The 21,175-nt window shown below is 42.6% G+C and overlaps 1 protein-coding gene across 5 annotated transcripts in view; it reads right to left on the reverse strand.

Moving 5' to 3' along the window:
- Nucleotides 1–2,153: 2,153 nt before the first annotated feature.
- upf3a (UPF3A regulator of nonsense mediated mRNA decay) overlaps nt 2,154–21,175 on the reverse strand; it is a 44,466-nt gene continuing 25,444 nt past the window's right edge. The window contains exons 5-11 of one of the 5 annotated variants that reach the window (XM_023981690.3): nt 17,989–18,099; nt 17,839–17,894; nt 17,573–17,731; nt 13,914–14,047; nt 11,558–11,861; nt 10,791–10,883; nt 2,154–6,930 (exon numbers count right to left, since the gene is read on the reverse strand). In XM_023981690.3, the coding sequence (XP_023837458.1) occupies nt 6,757–6,930; nt 10,791–10,883; nt 11,558–11,861; nt 13,914–14,047; nt 17,573–17,731; nt 17,839–17,894; nt 17,989–18,099 (1,031 nt within the window). In that variant the 3' untranslated portion in view covers nt 2,154–6,756. Of the gene's footprint in view, nt 6,931–10,790; nt 10,884–11,544; nt 11,862–13,913; nt 14,048–17,572; nt 17,732–17,838; nt 17,895–17,988; nt 18,100–21,175 lie in introns of all 5 variants that reach the window. The other 4 variants (XM_023981692.3, XM_023981691.2, XM_023981694.3 and 1 more) reach the window with 4 other exon arrangements.

Raw genomic sequence — 21,175 nt, forward strand, 5'->3', positions numbered from 1 at the left:
AGTGGCTAGTGATACATTTTTTTACATGTATGGCAGCAGCCACTCAATGTTAGTAGTGGCTGTTTAACAGTCTGATGGCCTTGAGATAGAAGCTGTTTTTCAGTCTCTCGGTCCCTGCTTTGATGCACCTGTACTGACCTCGCCTTCTGGATGATAGCGGGGTGAACAGACAGTGGCTCGGGTGGTTGTTGTCCTTGATGATCTTTATGGCCTTCCTGTGACATCGGGTGGTGTAGGTGTCCTGGAGGGCAGGTAGTTTGCCCCCGGTGATGCGTTGTGCAGACCTCACTACCCTCTGGAGAGCCTTCCGGTTGTGGGCGGAGCAGTTGCCGTACCAGGCGGTGATACAGCCCGACAGGATGCCCTCGATTGTGCATCTGTAAAAGTTTGTGAGTGCTTTTGGTGACAAGCCGAATTTCTTCAGCCTCCTGAGGTTGAAGAGGCGCTGCTGTGCCTTATTCACCACGCTGTCTGTGTGGGTGGACCAATTCAGTTTGTCCGTGATGTGTACGCCGAGGAACTTAAAACTTTCCACCTTCTCCACTACTGTTCCGTCGCTGTGGATAGGGGGSTGCTCCCTCTGCTGTTTCCTGATTTCCACGTTCATCTCCTTTGTTTTGTTACGTTGAGTGTGAAGTTATTTTCCTGACACCACACTCCGAGGGCCCTCACCTCCTCCCTGTAGGCCGTCTCGTCTTTGTTGGTAATCAAGCCTACCACTGTAGTGTCGTCTGCAAACTTGATGATTGAGTTGGAGGCGTGCATGGCCACGCAGTCGTGGGTGAACAGGGAGTACAGGAGAGGGCTCAGAACGCACCCTTGTCAGGCCCCAGTGTTGAGGATCAGCGGGGTGGAGATGTTGTTACCTACCCTCACCACCTAGGGGCGGCCCGTCAGGAAGTCCAGTACCCAGTTGCACAGGGCGGGGTCGAGACCCAGGGTCTCGAGCTTGATGACGAGTTTGGAGGGTACTATGGTGTTAAATGCTGAGCTGTAGTCGATGAACAGCATTCTCACATAGGTATTCCTCTTGTCCAGATGGGTTAGCGCAGTGTGCAGTGTGGTTGYGATTGCGTCGTCTATGGACCTATTGGGGCGGTAAGCAAATTGGAGTGGGTCTAGGGTGTCAGGTAGGGTGGAGGTGATATGGTCTTTGACTAGTCTCTCAAAGCACTTCATGATGACGGAAGTGAGTGCTATGGGGCGGTAGTCGTTTAGCTCAGTTACCTTAGCTTTCTTGGGAACAGGAACAATGGTGGCCTCTTGAAGCATGTGGGAACAGCAGACTGGGATAAGGATTGATTGAATATGTCCGTAAACACACCAGCCAGTTGGTCTGCACATGCTCTGAGTACGCGGCTGGGGATGTCATCTGGTTGGTCCTGCCGTCTGGGCCTGCAACCTTGCGAGGGTTAACACGTTTAAATGTTTTACTCACGTCGGCTGCAGTGAAGGAGTCCGCAGATTTTGGTAGCGGGCTGTGTCAGTGGCACTGTATTGTCCTCAAAGCGAGGAAAGAAGTTGTTTAGTCTGTCTGGGAGCAAGACATCCTGTTCCGCGACGGGGCTGGTTTTCYTTTTGTAATCCGTGATTGACTGTAGACCCTGCCACAAACCTCTTGTGTCTGAGCCGTTGAATTGCGAGTCTACTTTGTCTCTATACTGACCCTTAGCTTGTTTGATTGCCTTGCGGAGGGAATAGCTACACTATTTGTCCACATACTTTTGGCCATGTAGTGTATCTTAAAGTTAAAGCTGACAGTATGCACTTTAACCTCTGTCATTGTATCATTTCAAATCCCAAAAATGTGTCACGGTCCCGATACTTTTGGAGCTCACTGTATGGCAATGATGCCTCATTTCGAGTAATAAAATGTGAATACGACTTTGTAACAATGTTTCATTTCAGAATATGGATTATAACACGTTGCTTCCTAAGCCTGCTGCCTGCTCAAAATGCTTTATTAACAGAGCAGCTTTGCACCTAAATTGTGCATTATAATGCCAGTAGTATGCGTAGCCCATGAGGCATTACAATGTACCTATTATGAAGAGGATATTCATAGAAAGTGTAATGGAAATTTCAAGACAAGTGGACGTAATAGGTGTACTGCTAGCCATAAAGTAGTGGTCATCCTTTTTTTCAAACAGACATCTTTATTGGATAGTTTTATTTAACTCTTTTTCAAATCTCTTAATGAAAACAAACAAAAAAACAGAAGGAAGGTGTCTTTTACAGCTAACAAGAATCTGATTTCACTTCCTTCCAATCTCAGTTCAGGCATCAGCCGAATCCAACAGTTCACAATTTGGTAGAAAACCGCGCAAACAGTGTAGAAAACGTTGAGACTTTCAACAGCATCAAACTCAGCACCTTCAACGTTATTTTGCCTTCTTTTCATCGTGGTAAATTATGATGAATATCAAAGTTATGTTCTTCTTGGCTCAAGTGCGAAATACTGCTTTAATAATAGATGGCTCGCGTCACCTTATGTTTCCTACCACAAATAGCTGCAGTCTATGACATCTATAAACAGGATTATGTAAGAATTGTCATAAGTCACATTATACAAGAGAATTGACAAAGAATATTGTTGACAACCTAAACATTCTCCTCTCCTATCACACTTAAATGCTGAAACACACACACACACACACACACACACACACACACACACACACACACACACACACACACACACACACACACACACAAACACACACACACACACACACACACACACACACACACACACACAAATTATTTGGTTTACAGATTCTACATCCAACACTGAAAATACATTTAGAATTTTTTAAATACAATTGTCACTACTTTGTGTATTTTCTTTGTGATAAAATCTATAGACTTTCTTTAAAAAAATAACGGTTAAATGGAATCACAAAAAAGGCATATCAAATATGATCTCTGTGGATGAGGAGGTATTCCTTCACAGGCAGGTAGTAGACAGACACATAGGGGCGGTTTCCCGGACACAGTTTCATCTTAACCCTGGACTATAAAGCTTCTCTATTGACCAGGCTTTTTTGTCCAGGACAAAGCTTAATCTGTGTCTGGGAAACCGGCATATGATGTGCTGCCTCAGGAACACTTCTCATAAAAACAATGACATGTCTCAATTCTTGCAAGGCTTCCGACCCAGACAGCATCGCTAGCCGCGTCCTTAGATCATGCGCAGACCAGCTGGCTGGAGTGTTTACGGACATACTCAATCTCTCCCTAGCCCAGTCTGCTGTCCCCGCTTGCTTCAAGATGTCCACCATTGTTCCTGTAGCCAAGAAAGCAAAGGTAACTGAACTAAATGACTATTGCCCCGTAGCACTCACTTCTGTCATCATGAAGTGCTTTGAGAGGCTAGTTAAGGATCACATCACCTCTACCTTACCTGACACCCTAGAACCATTTAAATTTGCTTACCGCCCCAATAGATCCACAGACGATGCAATCGCCATCGCACTGCTCTGTCCCATCATGACAATAGGAATACCTATGTAAGAATGCTGTTCATTGACTATAGCTCAGCATTCAACACCATAGTACCCTCTAAGCTCATCATTAAGCTCGGGGCCCTGGGCTTGAGCCCCGTCCTGTGCAATTAGGTCCTGGACTTCCTGACGGGCCACCCCCAGGTGGTGAAGGTAGGAAACAACACCTCTACTTCGCTGATCCTCAACACAGGGGCCCCACAAGGGTGCGTGCTCAGCCCACTCCTGTACTCCCTGTTCACCCATGACTGTGTGGCCACGCACGCCTCCAACTCAATCATCAAGTTTGCATCAGACATAAGATTAGTAGGCTTGATTACCAACAATGACGAGACAGCCTACAGGGAGGAGGTGAGGGCCCTGGGAGAGTGGTGCCAGGAAAATAACCTCTCACTGAACGTCAACAAAACAATGGAGCTGATCGTGGACTTCAGGAAACAGCAGAGGGAGCACGACCCTATCCACATCGATGGGACAGCAGTGGAGAAGGTGGAAACTTTCAAGTCCTCGGCGTACACATCACGGACAAACTGAAATGGTCCATCCACACAGACAGTGTGGTGAAGAAGGCGCAACAGTGCCTCTATAACCTCAGGAGGCTGAAGAAATGTGTCTTGGCCCTTAAAACCCTCACAAACTTTTACAGAAGCACAATTGAGAGCATCCTGTCGGGCTGTATCCCCGCCTGGTACGGCAACTGCCCCGCCAGCAATCGCAGGGCTCTCCAGAGGGTGATGCGGTCTGCCCAAAGCATCACCAGGGGCAAACTACCTACCCTCCAAGACACCTACAACGCCTCGATGTCACAGGAAGGCCAAAAAGATCATCAAGGACATCAACCACCTGAGCCACGGCCTGTTCACCCCGCTACCATCCAGAAGGCGAGGGCAGTACAGGTGCATCAAAACAGATTCTATCCCAAGGCCATCAGACTGTTAAATAGCCATCACTAGCCAGCTTCCACCCGGTTACTCAACCCTGCACCTTTGAGGCTGCTACCCAATTTACATAGACATGGAATCACTGGCCACTATAATAATGGAACACTAGTCACTTTAATAATGTTTACATACTGTTTCACTCATCTCATATGTATTAACTGTATTCTATTCTACTGTATTTTAGTCAATGCCATGCCGACATTGCTCAATCTAATATTTATATATTTCTTAATTACATTACTTTACTTTTAGATTTGTGTGTATTGTTGTCATGAGACATTAAGGGTCAAATAAACATCATGAATGGAGGTAATTCTTTCAATCTCTCTACTTAGACATGGCCTTGAGTAAAGCCAGTGTGTCTACGTATGCAGATGACTCAACACTATACACGTCAGCTACTACAACGACTGAAATGACTGCAACACTTAAAGAGCTGCAGTTGGTTTGAGAATGGGTGGCAAGGGATAAGTTAGTCCTAAATATTTCAAAAACTAAAAGCATTGTATTTGGGACAAATCATTCACCAAGCCCTAAACCTCAACTAAATTGTGTAATAAATAATGTGGAAATTGAGCAAGTTAGGGTGACTAAACTGCTTGGAGTAACCCTGGATTGTAAACTGTCATGGTCAATACATATTGATACAACAGTAGCTGAGATGGGGAGAAGTCCTTCTTCTCTACCTTCTTAACAGCACTATCAACAAGGCAGGTCCTACATGCTCTAGTTTTGTCGCACCTGGACTACTGTTCAGTCGTGTGGTAAGGTGCCACAAAGAGGGACTTAGGAAAATTGCAATTGGCTCAGAACAGGGCAGCACGGCTGGCCCTTGGACGTACACAGAGAGCAAAAATGAATAATATGCATATCAATCTCTCCAGGCTCAGAGTGGAGAAGAGGATGACTTCATCACTACTTGTATTTGTGAGTGGTATTGCCACCAGAGGTCTCTTCACAGTCCCCAAGTCTAGAACAGACTATGGGAGGAGCACAGTACTACATAGTGTCACACCCTGACCTGGTTCACCTGTCCTTCTGATTGTCTCCACCCCCTCCAGGTGTCGCTTCTTATCCCCAGTGTGTATATATCCCTGTTTCCTGTCTCTCTGTGCCAGTTCGTCTTGTTTACCAAGTCAAAAAGAATTTTTCCTTGCTGTTATTTTTCCCAGTCTGTTTGCTTCTAGTCCTCCTGGTTTCGACCCTTGCCTGTCCTGACTCCGAACCCGCCTGCCTGACCACTCTGCCTGTTCTGACTACCAGCCTGCCTATCCCCTTGTACTGTTATGGACTCGGACCTGGTTTCTGACCCCTGCCTGGCCTGACCTCGAGACTGCCTATCGTCGGATACTGTTTGGTCTCTGACCAGGTTAATGAACTCTCGCCTGTCCCCGACCTGCCTTTGCCTACTCCCTTTGTCATAATAAATATCGCAGCGCTACTGTCTGCCTCCTGTGTCTGCATTTGGGTCTTGCCTTGTGTCCTTATACATAGAGCCATGACTACATGGAACTTTATTCCACATCAGGTAACTGATGTAGGCAGTAGAATCAGATTTTAAAAAAGAGATAAAAAATACACCTTATGGAACAGCGGGGACTGTAAAGCAACACAAACATAGGCACAGACACATGCACGCACACACATGATAACATACGCACTATACACACACGTACAAATGGATTTTGTGTTGTAGATATGTGGTCCCGTCATGCTTGACAAAACACATTCTAAACGCGTCCAGAGAAAATTATCTGTGATTTACAGAATACCACAAAGGAGAACAAGATGAAAAGGTTTCCATTATGTATTGGGAATGTTTGATCTTTGCTACTCTCCTGCCCCAATCATGGGTGACCCAATCTTCAAATCCTTTTKAAATTATTTGCGCAAAGGTTTGACACAGAAACTTCGGAAGGTTTAAATGATTTCAACGGCGAGTGCAGCTCCATCAACACCAAAGCCTTGCGCATGCATGCCGTTTAGTAACACGCAAGCCTACAGTCTGGCAGCCCAATAGAGAGCAATAGTAATGCCGTCTTTTTGTAGGCACAAATTCCGCTATGGCTCGTAGGTCAAAGCCTATGGGGAAGTTAATGTTTTTTTTTTTTGATAAACAGAAAAAATAAGTTCTGTGGTAAAAACAGGCTTAGGAGATCTTATACGTTTTGTTCTATGAGATCATCTTCATCGGCTAACGTCACTTTATGTGAATTTTGAAGCATTTATATAAAATCAAAACCAGCACATAAAGGCTTCATGATTCATAGGCGTAAATATTGTGATASGCTTATCAGAGCAGACAGACTGGACTACTCGTCGCCGCATTTTTCCGAGCCCGTTTCCATGGCGACGGCCTCGTAGCAGCGGTCCGCCGCCCTGCGTTCTGGCGAGTGGTTCATGGGAAGCTCATAACCTTTCATCGCAGAGCTCACCCGCTTGCGATTGTGAGCGCCTGGCTGGTAGAGCTGCATGGCAGGCCGGTCCTGTACGGAGAGAAAGAGGCAGAAAGACAGGAGAGAGATCTAGGTCACAATAACAGCACACACTCACTGTAACACAAAATGGCTGCTAAACTATACTATATTTTACTGGACACAGATTGACAAGTCCTGAACTAAAAAGCAATCTCAATGGAGATTCTACATTGCGATTGCTTTTAATTCCAGAGGCTATAKCCACAAAGCGTCTCAGAGCGTAAGTGCTGAGAATAGAGACAAGGTGTCTTGATAACAGAAAAATACAGTGAGTCAGTGGTTCCTGCGCCACATTCAATTGCTTTGGGGTTTTAAGAATGTTTGGATATTTTTTATTTAGCACATTTATTGAAAATGAAATACAGAAATATCTCATTTATATAAGTATTCACACCTCTGATGCAATACTTTGTAGAAGCACCTTTGGGTAAGTCTCTAAGAGCTTTCTACACCTGGATTGTGCAACATTTGCCTATTATTATTTTCAAAATTCTTCAAGCTCTGTCAAATTGGTTGTTGATCATTGCTAGACAACAATTTCCAGGTCTTRCCATAGATTGTCAAGTAGATTTAAGTCAAAACTGTAACTCGGCCACTCACTGTCCTCTTGATAAGCAACTCCAGTGTAGATTTGGCTTTGTGTTTTAGGTTATTGTCCTGCTGAAAGGTGGAATTCATCTCCCAGTGTCTCATGGAAAGTAGACTGAACCAGGTTTTTCTATATGATTTAGTGTGTGCTTAGCTCCATTCCGTTTCTCTTTTATCCTGAAAAAYTCCCCAGTCCTTAAAGATTACAAGCATACCCATAACATGATGCAGCCAAAAAATATGGAGMGTTTTACTCAGTAATGTATTGTATTTGCCCCAAACATAACACGTTGTATTCAGGACAGAAAGTAAAAAGCTTTGCCACATTTCTTGCAGTACTTCAGTACCTTATTGCAAACAGGATGTTTTTGTTCTGTACAGTATTTTCATTCTGTCAATTAGGTTAGTATTGTGGAGTAACTACAATGTTGTTGATCCATCCAAATGTTTCTCCTATCACAGCCATTAAACTTGGCAACAGTTTTAATATCACCATTGGCCTCATGGTGAAATCCCTGAGTGGTTAGGAAGGATGGCTGTATCTTTGTAGTGACTGGGTGTATTGATACACCATCCAAAGTATAATTAATAACTTCACCATGTTCAAAGGGATATTCAGTGTCTTTATTTTWATTTTTTTACCCATCGACCAAAAGGTGCTCTAATTTGCAAGGCATTGGAAAACCTCCCTGGTCTTTGTGGTTGAATCTGTGTTTGAATTTCACTTCTCAATTGAATGATCTTTGCAGATTATTGCATGTGTGGCGTACAGAGATGAGGTAGTCGTAAAAAAATGATGTTGAACACTACTATTGCACACAGAGTGAGTACAACGTATTATGTGACTCGTTAAGCACATTTTTAAATTTGAACTTATTTAGGCTTGCCACAACAAAGGGGTTGAATACGTATTGACTCAAGACATTATCTTTCCATTTTTCATTGATTTGAGAGAAAAAATATTGAAAAACACAATTCCACTTTGACATTATGGGGTATTGTGTGTAATCCATTTCAAATTCAGGCTGTAACACAACAAAATGTGTAAAAATACATGGGGTGTGAATACTATCTGAAGGCACTGCATAACCACATACGCAGATAAATAGTCACAGATTTTTCTTTTGATTATTCAATTACCCCACATCATGTAATTTCAAGTTATCCCTTTGGAGCACAATAACACATTGTAAAAAAATATGCCTAAATTGGGCATGCCTATAATTTGAGCAATTTAAAGGCATCTAGGGCCTAAGTTAATTAACTTTGATTGTGTTTAATGAAAATTATAGACCTTTGAAACGTTTTATGTAACATTATCAGCATTATCAGCAGTGATTTGATGCCAACTGTACTGAAAGGGGACACAGAGAAAATGCAACCCGTCTCGGAGTTTACTCTAAGAGGCTGATGTTTTTCTTGTGCCTGTTCTGTATAGTACAATATATTTATTTGAATCTTTGAGAATGGAACTGTCTACACTGAGTGTACAAAACATTAAGAACACAGTCTCTTTCCATGACAAACTAACGAGGTGAATCCAGGTGAAAGATATGATCCCTTATTGACGTCACTTCAATCAGTGTCGATGAAGGGGAGGAGACAGGTTAAAGAAGGATTTTTAGGCCTTGAGACAATTGAGAAATGGATTGTGTATGTGTACCATTCAGAGGGTGAATGGRCAAGACAAAAGAGTTACAGGGTATGGTAGTACCCGGTTTGTGTCAAGAACTGCAACGCTCCTGGGTTTTTCACGCTCAACAGTTTTCCGTGTGTATCAAGTATGGTCCACCACACAAAGGACATCCAGCCAACTTGACACAACTGTGGGAAGTATTGGAGTCAACATGGGCCAGCATCCCTGTGGACTGCTTTCGACACCTTGTAGAGTCCATGTCCCGATAAATTGAGGCTGTTCTGAGGGCAAAAATGGGGGGGGGGGGTTCAACTCTATATTAGGAAGGTGTTTTTAATGTTTTGTACACTCAGTGTATATTCATTTATCTTTATGTCGTTGAAAATGGAGCCTCCAAAAGATGCGGTGGGATGCCTTCACTTATTTCAGTAGTAAAGCAACTGGGTCATTCCACCAATTTAGTACCTTTGGGGTAGTGTACATTGGTAAAAGAAAAAAAGAAAAAGAAATTCACCTCATTTCAACATTTCCATAAAGAACACGTTCAACTTAATAAAAACATGTTTTACCATCTCAAGAAAAATACTATAGCAATTGCTTATTAAGGGTCAAATAAAGTAGCAGGGTTGATTGTAACAGGGTTAATGATTTCATCTTCAATCAGCCATAAATCCCCTTGTGACGGGGTTAATGGAAGCTTGCTGTGTGCAACAGGGAGGGGCAATTGACTGAACGCAAGCTTCACAAAACAATTGAAATGTGTTACAGGGGTGATGTGTTTTGTTCGACACACTCAGATTTCCACCACAAAACACTCGATAATGGCCAAAAAGAGTAGGACCAGCTCACCTGCTTTGACACTATGATTCGACAATTATATGTTCAATGTTTCTATGGAATTTAAAAAAAAAGTTAGTTTGGCCATATTAAAACAACAGTTCAGTTCACATGAAAGGGTTGACCTTAAAATGAGGGACATTTTGGGGTTAAGCGGGTTACAATGTTCCTAGAAGTAACAGGATGCACAGAGGGAAATGTCAAAATTCAGAATTTTGGGCACTTTAGGAAGTCTTTATTGATATAAAAAATCTGATTTACTGAATTTTCCATGAGGTTTTTATTAAAAGTAACTTCATTTAATATAATATATTATAATATTTTTAAAGTTAAAATTGGTGCTCAATTTCTACTTAAAATGTCAAAGGGACACAAAACACACTTTTTTTGTGGTGCGATCTAACTATAGAAAGGCTACTAGTAAGACTAGCAGTCCATTGGCTAGTAACCTCTCTCACTATAGAAAAAGTAGGTGTACTAGCAGATTTTCAAAAATATTTTTTTTCTTCTTYATCTGCTCTTAATTGAGCTTGCCTGGTGCAATAGATTACTCCCAAAAGTGCAAACCCTGCTCATCTGGCACTCCAGGCAGGCTCAACCAAACACCCAAGGTATTTGAAAGRCAGCAAATACTATTTGAAACCAGATATGCCACCTATGTAGAAAGGACCAAAGGGTAGAATAGTAGCTGTACATCTGTACTTTGGTGCACCCTCCCACTACCTTGTGTGCCCCTCCTCATCCCCCATGTAGAAAGGCTGGCTGTAGCTGTACCTTGGCTGGTGGTGGAAAGACTAGCTGACTATACCTTGTTTGGCAGAGCCCCTCCTATCTGGTGTGGCCCCTCTGACTGGGACGTCCTTCTGTCCTGATAGGCTAACACAGACTGAGAGACACAGGCCTGGATCAATGGGGGTTACATACAAATATGTCATATGTCAAGGTATTTATACATGCGAGTTTGTATGTATGTGTGTTAATATGTGTAGTGCACATGTACTGCAATTCTCACTGTTTTTAACACAATGTATGATGACTGTACCTTTGATCATCTTAAGCTTGTAAATCTTTCATCTCGTAGACAATAAAGTTATATTGAAATATAAATGTCTCCACTGCACTGTAACAGTATAGCACTGTCTGTTTCCACAGCTGATGAAACACAGACTAGGGTGTACAAGCAGTGTGACAAGCAGCTGGAAATGTGTGTGGTGGGGTTGTATTGTAAAAAAACAGAATATATCACAACGTAAAACAACCTTTGTTTCCTTGAAAATATTTCAAATCGGTATAACGACAGGTTGAAATCCACAAAGAATTCCAAAGGACTCAAACCTTGCACCAATACTTGTTACATAAATCAAATCAAATCAAATCAAATCAAATTTTATTAGTCACATACACATGGTTAGCAGATGTTAATGCGAGTGTAGCGAAATGCTTGTGCTTCTAGTTCCGACAAGTACATTGTACTTTCAGGAATAATTACACAATAATAAGGTGTAACCTACTTATATTATCATTGTTCTTTAAATAAAATCAACCACAAAATAACAACCTACCTCTCTTGCTCACCTTGTCGCTCACCTTGTTCCGGACGCGATCCTTCCTGCTACCGCCAATGTCCTCTCTGACCTCCTTGCCCACCTTGTCGCACGTGTCGGGGCAGTAGGAGTAGGAGCTGTGGTATTGGCCATCTTTCTTTGCCCGGTCCTGGCAGTAGCCTTTACCCCACTTGGTATCCTCCTTGCACCGCATGGACTTGTCGAACTCGTAGTGGTGGCGCTGTCGTTTCCTCTCCTCGTCTCTTCCTCTGTGGTCTTTGTCTCTCTGCCTGCGGCCGTGCTCTCTCTGCTCCTTATCRCTCTCCATCTGACCCCTAGTGGCAGGAAAGGGAAGCACAGTTAGACTGGTTATGACTAGGGCTGYAGCGGTCATTACATTTTGTCAGCTGGTTATTGTCATGCCAAAGACTGAACTTAGCTGAATGAAATAGAAAGGAGATTTTTCCCATTCCCGGAGAAAGTGTGCATATGAAGTGGCTATGTTGAGCGTAAAAGTGGTCATTTGAAACAGGTCATATACATTACATTTAGAGTTAGTTGGCAACTTTAGTTGTGAATGATACTTACCTTAAAATGTCTTAGAAATCAAAACATATAATGGGGTGCATGATGCGACTACAGGCTATTGATGATTTGAGAAAGTCGTGGAAAAAAGCTTGCCCTCTGTTCCTTGCATCAGGTTGCACAGCTGTTCTCTCATCAAGTGATCATATTTTCAMCCATCAGACTACTCKCAATTKAATCTTGTCTTTACTAATATGTCAAATAAGTCTCAATTTAGAATGGCCCATTGGGCAGGGACAGGGGGGAAAAACACGTAATCCGCACTCAAATAGCGATTGGAGGCCCCGCATTTTCCCGYGGTCCGTTTTTCAGTTACGTAAAGGCTACTTGGTTACTTCGGTTTCGTAGAGGAGCTGTGCTTAATATGAGCAGCTGAGGAATAAATACAATAACACTTATTTCCCTCCACATATCAACCACTGTTTGAGGATCATTCTCTCGCGACACAGCGGGCGATTTTCGGGATGCCATGGGCTCCAACTCTATTCCTGCAGCCACCCAAAGCTTAATTTGGGGAAACCAAATGAAATCTGTCGGTAACAATGATAGTAACATGTTTTCACAACAAAACACATTTCACTAAACTGTTGTCATCCCCCTCTGCACGCTTGAGAAAGGAAAAAAGAACAGAGAGGAGCAGATGGAAACGATTGGTGGTGAGATATTTTGTAGCTAAAGGTAACGTTAATATGTCAACCTATTAATTATGAGAAAAAAAAAAATATTAATCCCTATTCAAAATCATATAAAAATGTACCACAACTGTAAGCCACCTGTAMGCACAATCAATGAACCAACAACATCGCCTAGGGGTATACATTCTCTCCTAGACTCGTGGATATACATTTTGGAGTGTAGCATAAGATAACCCAGTACACCCAGTTTGCATAATAATACAGTCCACACAAAGGCAATTACTCAAATGTGTTACATTTTGGAGTAGGCCCTATAGGCTAGACCAATTATGTCCCAAAGACATCTTAAATCAGATATGTTTTATGTTTTTCTGCCATGCGTAATATGCAGTAGGCTATGTATTGTATAACAGCACAATCATTATTTTTATTCCGTTTTTTTTCGAGGTTGGCCTCGTAAGTCTATGCATATGCATAAGCTCTAATATGCATGTGGTTGTTTTTAATTAATCGTCACCTTAGAAGGCGTTGTCCATTTTGTGTTAGGCTTTGAAACAACATCCACAACGACCATGTTTTCCACTCAGTTTCAACCTGCTGTTGAACTTCTTTCTTCAAATTGATCATCACAGTGAGGTGAGTTTTAAAAACACGATATTGTTTTGACGATAAGTGTTATGTGATTTTCATTTGCATTGATGTCAGAGCGGTTAGAGGGACAATAGACCCCTGAGTACCAGACCATTAGCGACTTGATGTTCRTTAGGGTACTACCAACACATGACCTGAGTGCATAAGAGGGGATTACCGTGACTCAACGGTCACTGTGCAATTTCACTGCGGTCMTGACTGCCAGTGTGGCGGTAATAAGGTCACCGCAACAGCCCTAGTTATGACACTGGAGGGGTGTGGTATCAGCTTATGACCAGGCCTTGGCTAGAAACATTGTTTTTTGTCACATAAAGCTGTAAAGGCTCCAGGTTGGTCAAGGCCAAATGTGGCATCCACAGTTGATAAGGATAGAAAACTCACAGAAAGGCATAGAAGAAATCTCGTCCTTCACCACTAGCTAACTCCAATTTGGGTTTCTCATAGCTGAGAAAAACAAAGCATCAGAGACTGATATAAAACGAAAATAACATGAATAGTGAGTTAAAAGCTCCTTACTGGTCCTTGGTTTCCTTTGACTTCATGTGTCCACTGGGTTTTTCCCACTTGGCCCTCTCTGTGTCCCCACTGTCTCCTTTGTCCTTGAGCCTGTCAGAGTCCACATCATCGTCCCGGTCACTCTTCTTCAGGAGCTGAGGCAAGCCCAAAACACACTTACTACCCAACAACTACCAACAGTTATTAACAAAACAGTCACTAAGTATAAAATCTCGTCACAGACAGTAATCTCGGTATCCAGAGTTAAGGCTATCTGACTAATAGTTACGACTAACAAAATCCAGCTCACAAAGGGCTTCCTAAAAGCTTTAGTTTGGTGAATGTGCATATACAACTCAAAATGGGACATGTTTCAGAAAACTAGGTGTATGTCGAGCGCCACTAGAGACCCATTTGAACATAATTTTTTTATTTTGATCTAAATGTTTTTTTTGGCAGAAATGTGAACTTTCATGTGCCTTAATAACAAACATGTATGCCATCTGTAAATACGAATAAAATTGTTAAATCACGAGCAAAGTCGGTTTAGCCACAGAAAAAGTTAGCAACCTTTCCGCTAGCCATGATTGGCTGAGATAATGAGTGGGCTGGACATGCCAAGAGAGGAGTTCAGATTGGTCTGCCATGTGGCATGCTTCTGTCTATAACATGAGCTGGTCAGTATGGGTATATATTCCTTTCTAAGATGTCTTTTTTGAAAGATATCACATAATAGAACTACATAAGTGTTGCTCTCCACTTTCTGAAGGACCGAGTTTTGAAATCAGTGGAATTAGAGTATGATAGCTAAGGAAATTCTGGTGTTTGATTGCAAATATGCAGACGGAGTCAAAAAGAGAACACTGAGAAGGCTGTTGTATAAAACACCTGTCTCCGGATTACATCTTCAAACAATTAAAAAAATATATTTTTAATATACAGTGGGGAGAACAAGTATTTGATACACTGCCGATTTTGCAGGTTTTCCTACTTACAAAGCATGTAGAGGTCTGTCATTTTTATCATAGGTACACTTCAACTGTGAGAGACAGAATCTAAAACAAAAATCCAGAAAATCACATTGTATGATTTTGAAGTAATTCATTTGCATTTTATTGCATGACATAAGTATTTGATACATCAGAAAAGCAGAACTTAATATTTGGTACAGAAACCTTTGTTTGCAATTACAGAGATCATACGTTTCCTGTAGTTCTTGACAAGGTTTGCACACACTGCAGCAGGGATTTTGGCCTACTCCTCCATACAGACCTTCTCCAGATCCTTCAGGTTTCGGGGCTGTCGCTGGGCAATTTCAGCTCCCTCCAAAGATTTTCTATTGGGTTCAGGTCTGGAGACTGGCTAGGCCACTCCAGGACCTTGAGATGCTTCTTACGGAGCCACTCCTTAGTTGCCCTGACTGTGTGTTTCGCGTCGTTGTCATGCTGGAAGACCCAGCCACGACCCATCTTCAATGCTCTTACTGAGGGAAGGAGGTTGTTGGCCAAGATCTCGCCCCATCCATCCTCCCCTCAATACGGGGCAGTCGTCCTGTCCCCTTTGCAGAAAAGCATCCCCAAAGAATGATGTTTCCACCTCCATGCTTCACGGTTGGGATGGTGTTCTTGGGGTTGTACTCATCCTTCTTCTTCCTCCAAACATGGCGAGTGGAGTTTAGACCAAAAAGCTCTATTTTTGTCTCATCAGACCACATGACSTTCTCCCATTCCTCCTCTGGATCATCCAGATGGTCATTGGAAAACTTCAGACGGGCCTGGACATGCGCTGGCTTGAGCAGGGGGACCTTGCGTGCGCTGCAGGATTTTAATCCATGACGGCGTAGTGTGTTACTAATGGTTTTCTTTGAGACTGTGGTCCCAGCTCGCTTCAGGTCATTGACCAGGTCCTGCCGTGTAGTTTTGGGCTAATCCCTCATCTTCCTTATGATCATTGATGCCCCACGAGGTGAGATCTTGCATGGAGCCCCAGACCGAGGGTGATTGACCGTCATCTTGAACTTCTTCCATTTTCTAATAATTGCGCCAACAGTTGTTGCCTTCTCACCAAGCTGCTTGCCTATTGTCCTGTAGCCCATCCCAGACTAGTGCAGGTCTACAATTCTATCCCTGATGTCCTTACACAGCTCTTTGGTCTTGGCCATTGTGGAGAGGTTGGAGTCTGTTTGATTGAGTGTGTGGACAGGTGTCTTTTATACAGGTAACGAGTTCAAACAGGTGTAGTTAATACAGGTAGTGAGTGGAGAACAGGAGGGCTTCTTAAAGAAAAACTAACAGGTCTGTGAGAGCCGTAATTCTTACTGGTTGGTAGGTGATCAAATACTTATGTCATGCAATAAAATGCAAATAAATTACTTAAAAATCATACAATGTGATTTTCTGGATTTTTGTTTTAGATTCCGTCTCTCACAGTTGAAGTGTACCTATGATACAAATTACAGACCTCTACATGCTTTGTAAGTAGGAGAACCTGCAAAATCGGCAGTGTATCAAATACTTGTTCTCCCCACTGTATATATTTTTTTACCCTTTTTCTCCCCAATTTCATGGCATTCAATTGGTAGTTACAGTCTTGTCTCATCGCTGCAACTCCCGTACGGACTCAGGAGAGGCGAAGGTCGAGAGCCGTGGGTYCTCCGAAACACAACCCAACCAAGCAGCACTGCTTCTTGACACAATGCCCATTTAACCCGGAAGCCAAACACACCGATGTGTCGGAGGAAACACTGTACACCTGGCGACCGTGTCAGCATGCACTGCGCCTGGCCCGCCACAGGAGTCGCTAGTGCGCGATGGGACTAGGACATCCCTGCCGGCCAAACCCTCCCCTAACCCGGACGACGTAGTGCTAATTGTGCGCTGCCCCATGGGTCTCCCAGTCGCGACTGGCTACGACAGAGCCTGGACTCGAACCCAGAATCTCTAGTGGCACAGCCTGCACTGCCTTAGACCACTGCGTCACTCGATAGACGTAGCTGGTAAATTCGCTCTGGCCATCTACTCCGATTTCAGAAGACTCTCGTCTGAGTGTGCCAGAGTGCAGAATAACTGACGATTTGTGAACACTCAACACCCGTTGAATATGGCCGGTGTCAGCAAACGTTGGCAAAAAAGCGTATTTAAATTGTTGCCAACAGCAGAGTTGCAGTCACTAACGCTCTGGATAACATTAAAAAAAGCCTAACCAGCTATGCTAGAGTGAGAGTGAAAAAGCTCTGAATTTACGAATGGACAATCTGGCAACGCTCTGAGTTTACGAACACCCAGAGCGCACTCTGAGCACACTCTGGCACCCCAGATTAAATTTACGACACACCCATAGTATAAACCAGCCTTCAGTCTTGAAATCTTTGGTTGTTTAGTATATGGCCTCACATGTGAATCCTTAAAGAGATGAGTGGGGCTAAAGGTTTAGAAGGTGTGAACGACGCTGAATGGGTGTAGACAAAGAAGAGCTCTCCACTAGATGTACCAAAACATTCGAGGGCCATTTTCTCAAAAGGGATGTTACAAGTTTATCAACTTTCATAGCAGAATTACGTTCTCTGCTTTTATCCAATGTAAAAAACACAATATCAAATTTTGGTACATAAGACAGAATCGAACCGGTCGGTCACAAATGTTCTTTGATTTGAACTTTGTGTCAACAGAACCAGTGACCACCTTGATCTTGATCTCCTTCTCCGATAGTTTCTTCTGTTTATCCGCCTCCTTGCGTTTGCGTCTCTCCTCCTCCCTCCGTTTCCTCTTCTCCTCCTCCCTCTGCCGTTTCTTCTCCAGCTCCCTGCGTCGACGCTCCTCTCTCTTCTCCTCTCTTATCCTCTACAGACAAAAATTGCAACTTATTGTGAGAGTAGATCCACTCTGGATAGGAGTCCACAAAGGGCAACGATAAATGCAATTATTTTCCACTGTTACAGTACTCTTACGTGCTTCTCAAGTTTCTTATTCTTGATGTACTCCAGAAGAGGAGTTGTTCTTTTGGCTGAAATTCAATCAGATATAATGTAAAGTCAGATTGATTGATTGCCTGACTTATTGGTTGATAGACAGACTGACTGACTGATTGATCCCAGTACCTATGAGTTTCTTTGTCTTGGCCTCTATCTCTCCCAGCAGGGTTTCAGGGTTGGCCATGGACTTCTCCTCATCACAGGAGTAGTTCTCCAGAAACCGCCGGTACTCCGGGTCTGCAAAGGGGGAGAAGGGTAAGGATGAGTCAAGAAGAGGGAGGACGTCAATCAGTCACTTTGTTACAAAAGGATGTAGTGGTAAAGAAAAAAGGTGGGTAAAGATCGAGTGGAAAAAGCTCAAGATGACAGGCGGTAATGTTATCGGGTGGGGCCACGCTAATGGTAAATACGGTCATTTGACGTAATAGGTGCGTATCTCTATTCCCAAAATAGAAAAGTTTGTTATTGGAATTTATCTACGTTTATCCTTCACTGTATCCCAATTTTCCCAAGATAAAAATACAGATATTTCTGCGCATTTTTACATAGCTGAGTGCCAACTCCGCTGCTGCCTACGTAGCTGCTGTGCTCAGTGCTCCGCTGCCGCTCGTCCCTCCTTGATCATATTGTACACAAAACTGTTTGAACTATTGTATTCCCTCAGTAGGCTATTAACAGGGTTGAGGAGTAACGGATTACATGTAAGGGATTACAAAATCTGTAACCATAATCTGTTACATTACCAGCAAAAAGATAGTAATCAGATTACATGTACTTTTGAAAAACTAGATTTTAAAAAACATTTATTAATTTAACCTTTATTTAACTAGGCAAGTCAGTTAAGAACAAATTCTTATTTGATTACTTTGTGGATTACTTTTAAATTYAGAAAGGATGTTTGCGGAAAAAAACCTTTTGACACTTCTCTGTTTTCTCAATGACATTCAAATCAGCATTGAAAAAAGACGCAAGTTCAAGTTTGTTCCACCTGAGCAAGTTTGATCATAAGTCAGAGACCACTTTGATGACACACCAAATGGGTTTGATGGATCGCGGGAGAAGAGCAGGAATAGACTTTTGTTGGCTACAGTCCGAGCTATGTCTTCCAATGGTGCGACTGCTGCCAGCATCTTAAGATTATCCAACTTGAATAAACGCTTGGAGGTAAGGATGACAGCAGTGGTGTAGTCTACGGCGATATGGATATCACTTATTATTGATATCTACATAGAGCATTGATGTGAATCACACTGCTGCTCTCTCATTTAGCTATTTGTGCCTTATGGATTGTGGTTGTTGTGGATGGCTGTTCACAAATCTAAATGTTAATTTGAACCCAATAATGGTTGAATTCAAGAACGTTACGCTGCCTATCAATCATTGTTTTTTAAACTAGAGGACAGCAAGTGAAAAATGCACTCTTGCAACAGCTGCATTGTGCAGATCCCAGATTAGTGGAGTCTGCCACTAGCACAGTCAGTGTAGTCAGCTCAGCTATCCCCATTGAGACCGTGTCTGTGCCTCGACCTAGGTTGGGCAAAACTAAACATGGCAGTGTTCGCCCTTAGCAATCTCACTAGGATAAAGACCTCCACCATTACTGCCATTACTGAAATAGATCGTGATACCTCACATCTCAAAATAGGGCTACTTAATGTTAGATCCCTCACTTCAAAGGCAGTGATAGTCAATGAACTAATCACTGATCATAATCTTGATGTGATTGGCCTGACTGAAACATGGCTTAAGCCTGATGAATTTACTGTGTTAAATGAGGCCTCACCTCCTGGTTCCACTAGTGACCATATCCCCCGCACATCCCGCAAAGGCGGAGGTGTTGCTAACATTTACGATAGCAAATTTCAATTTACAAAAAAATAATATGACGTTTTCGTCTTTTGAGCTTCTAGTCATGAAATCTATGCAGCCTACTCAATCACTTTTTATAGCTACTGTTTACAGGCCTCCTGGGCCATATACAGCATTCATCACTGAGTTCCCTGAATTCCTATCGGACCTTGTAGTCATAGCAGATAATATTCAAATTTTTGGTGATTTTAATATTCACATGGAAAAGTCCACAGACCCAGTCCAAAAGGCTTTCGGAGCCATCATCACCTCAGTGGGTTTTGTCCAACATGTCTCTGGACCTACTCACTGTCACAGTCATACTCTGGACATAGTTTTGTCCCACGGAATAAATGTTGTAGATCTTAATGTTTTTCCTCATACTCCTGGACTATTGGACCACCATTTTATTACGTTTGCAATCGCAACAAATAATCTGCTCAAATTCTCAGACAACACAAAGATTCCTTGATGCCCTTCCAGACTCCCTCTGCCTACCCAAGGACGTCAGACGACAAAAATCAGTTAACCACCTAACTGAGGAACTCAATTTAACCTTGCGCAATACCCTAGATGCAGTTGCACCCCTAAAACCTAAAAACATTTGTCATAAGAAACTGGTATACAGAAAATACCTGAGCTCTGAAGCAAGCTTCCAGAAAATTGGATCGTATATGGCACCACACCAAACTGGAAGTCTTCCGACTAGCTTGGAAAGACAGTACCGTGCAGTATCGAAAAGCCCTCACTGCTGCTCGATCATCCTATTTTTCCAACTTAATTGAGGAAAATAAGAACAATTCAAAATGTAATTTTGATACTGTCGCAAAGCTAACTAAAAAGCAGCATTCCCCAAGTGAGAATGGCTTTCACTTCAGCAGTAATAAATTCATTAACTTCTTTGAGGAAAAGATCATGATCATTAGAAAGCAAATTACGGACTCCTCTTTAAATCTGCGTATTCCTCCAAAGCTCAGCTGTCCTGAGTCTGCACAACTCTGCCAGGACCTAGGATCAAGRGAGACACTCAAGTGTTTTAGTAATATATCTCTTGACACAATGATGAAAATAATCATGGCCTCTAAACCTTCAAGATGCATACTGGACCCTATTCCAACTAAACTACTTAAAGAGCTGCTTCATGTGCTTGGCCCTCCTATGTTGAACATAATAAACGGCTCTCTATCCACCGGATGTGTACCAAACTCACTAAAAGTGGCAGTAATAAAGCCTATCTTGAAAAAGCCAAACCTTGACCCAGAAAATATAAAAAACTATCTGCCTATATCGAATCTTCCATTCCTCTCTCAAAAAAAAAAAAAGCTATTCCTCTCAAAAAAAAAAACTCACTGCCTTCCTGAAGACAAACAATGTATACGAAATGCTTCAGTCTGGTTTTAGACCCCATCATAGCACTGAGACTGCACTTGTGAAGGTGATAAATTACCTTTTACATTTAAGTATG

The sequence above is a fragment of the Salvelinus sp. IW2-2015 genome, linkage group LG36 (assembly GCF_002910315.2).
Source record: "Salvelinus sp. IW2-2015 linkage group LG36, ASM291031v2, whole genome shotgun sequence".
NCBI classification, from domain to species: Eukaryota; Metazoa; Chordata; class Actinopteri; order Salmoniformes; family Salmonidae; genus Salvelinus; species Salvelinus sp. IW2-2015.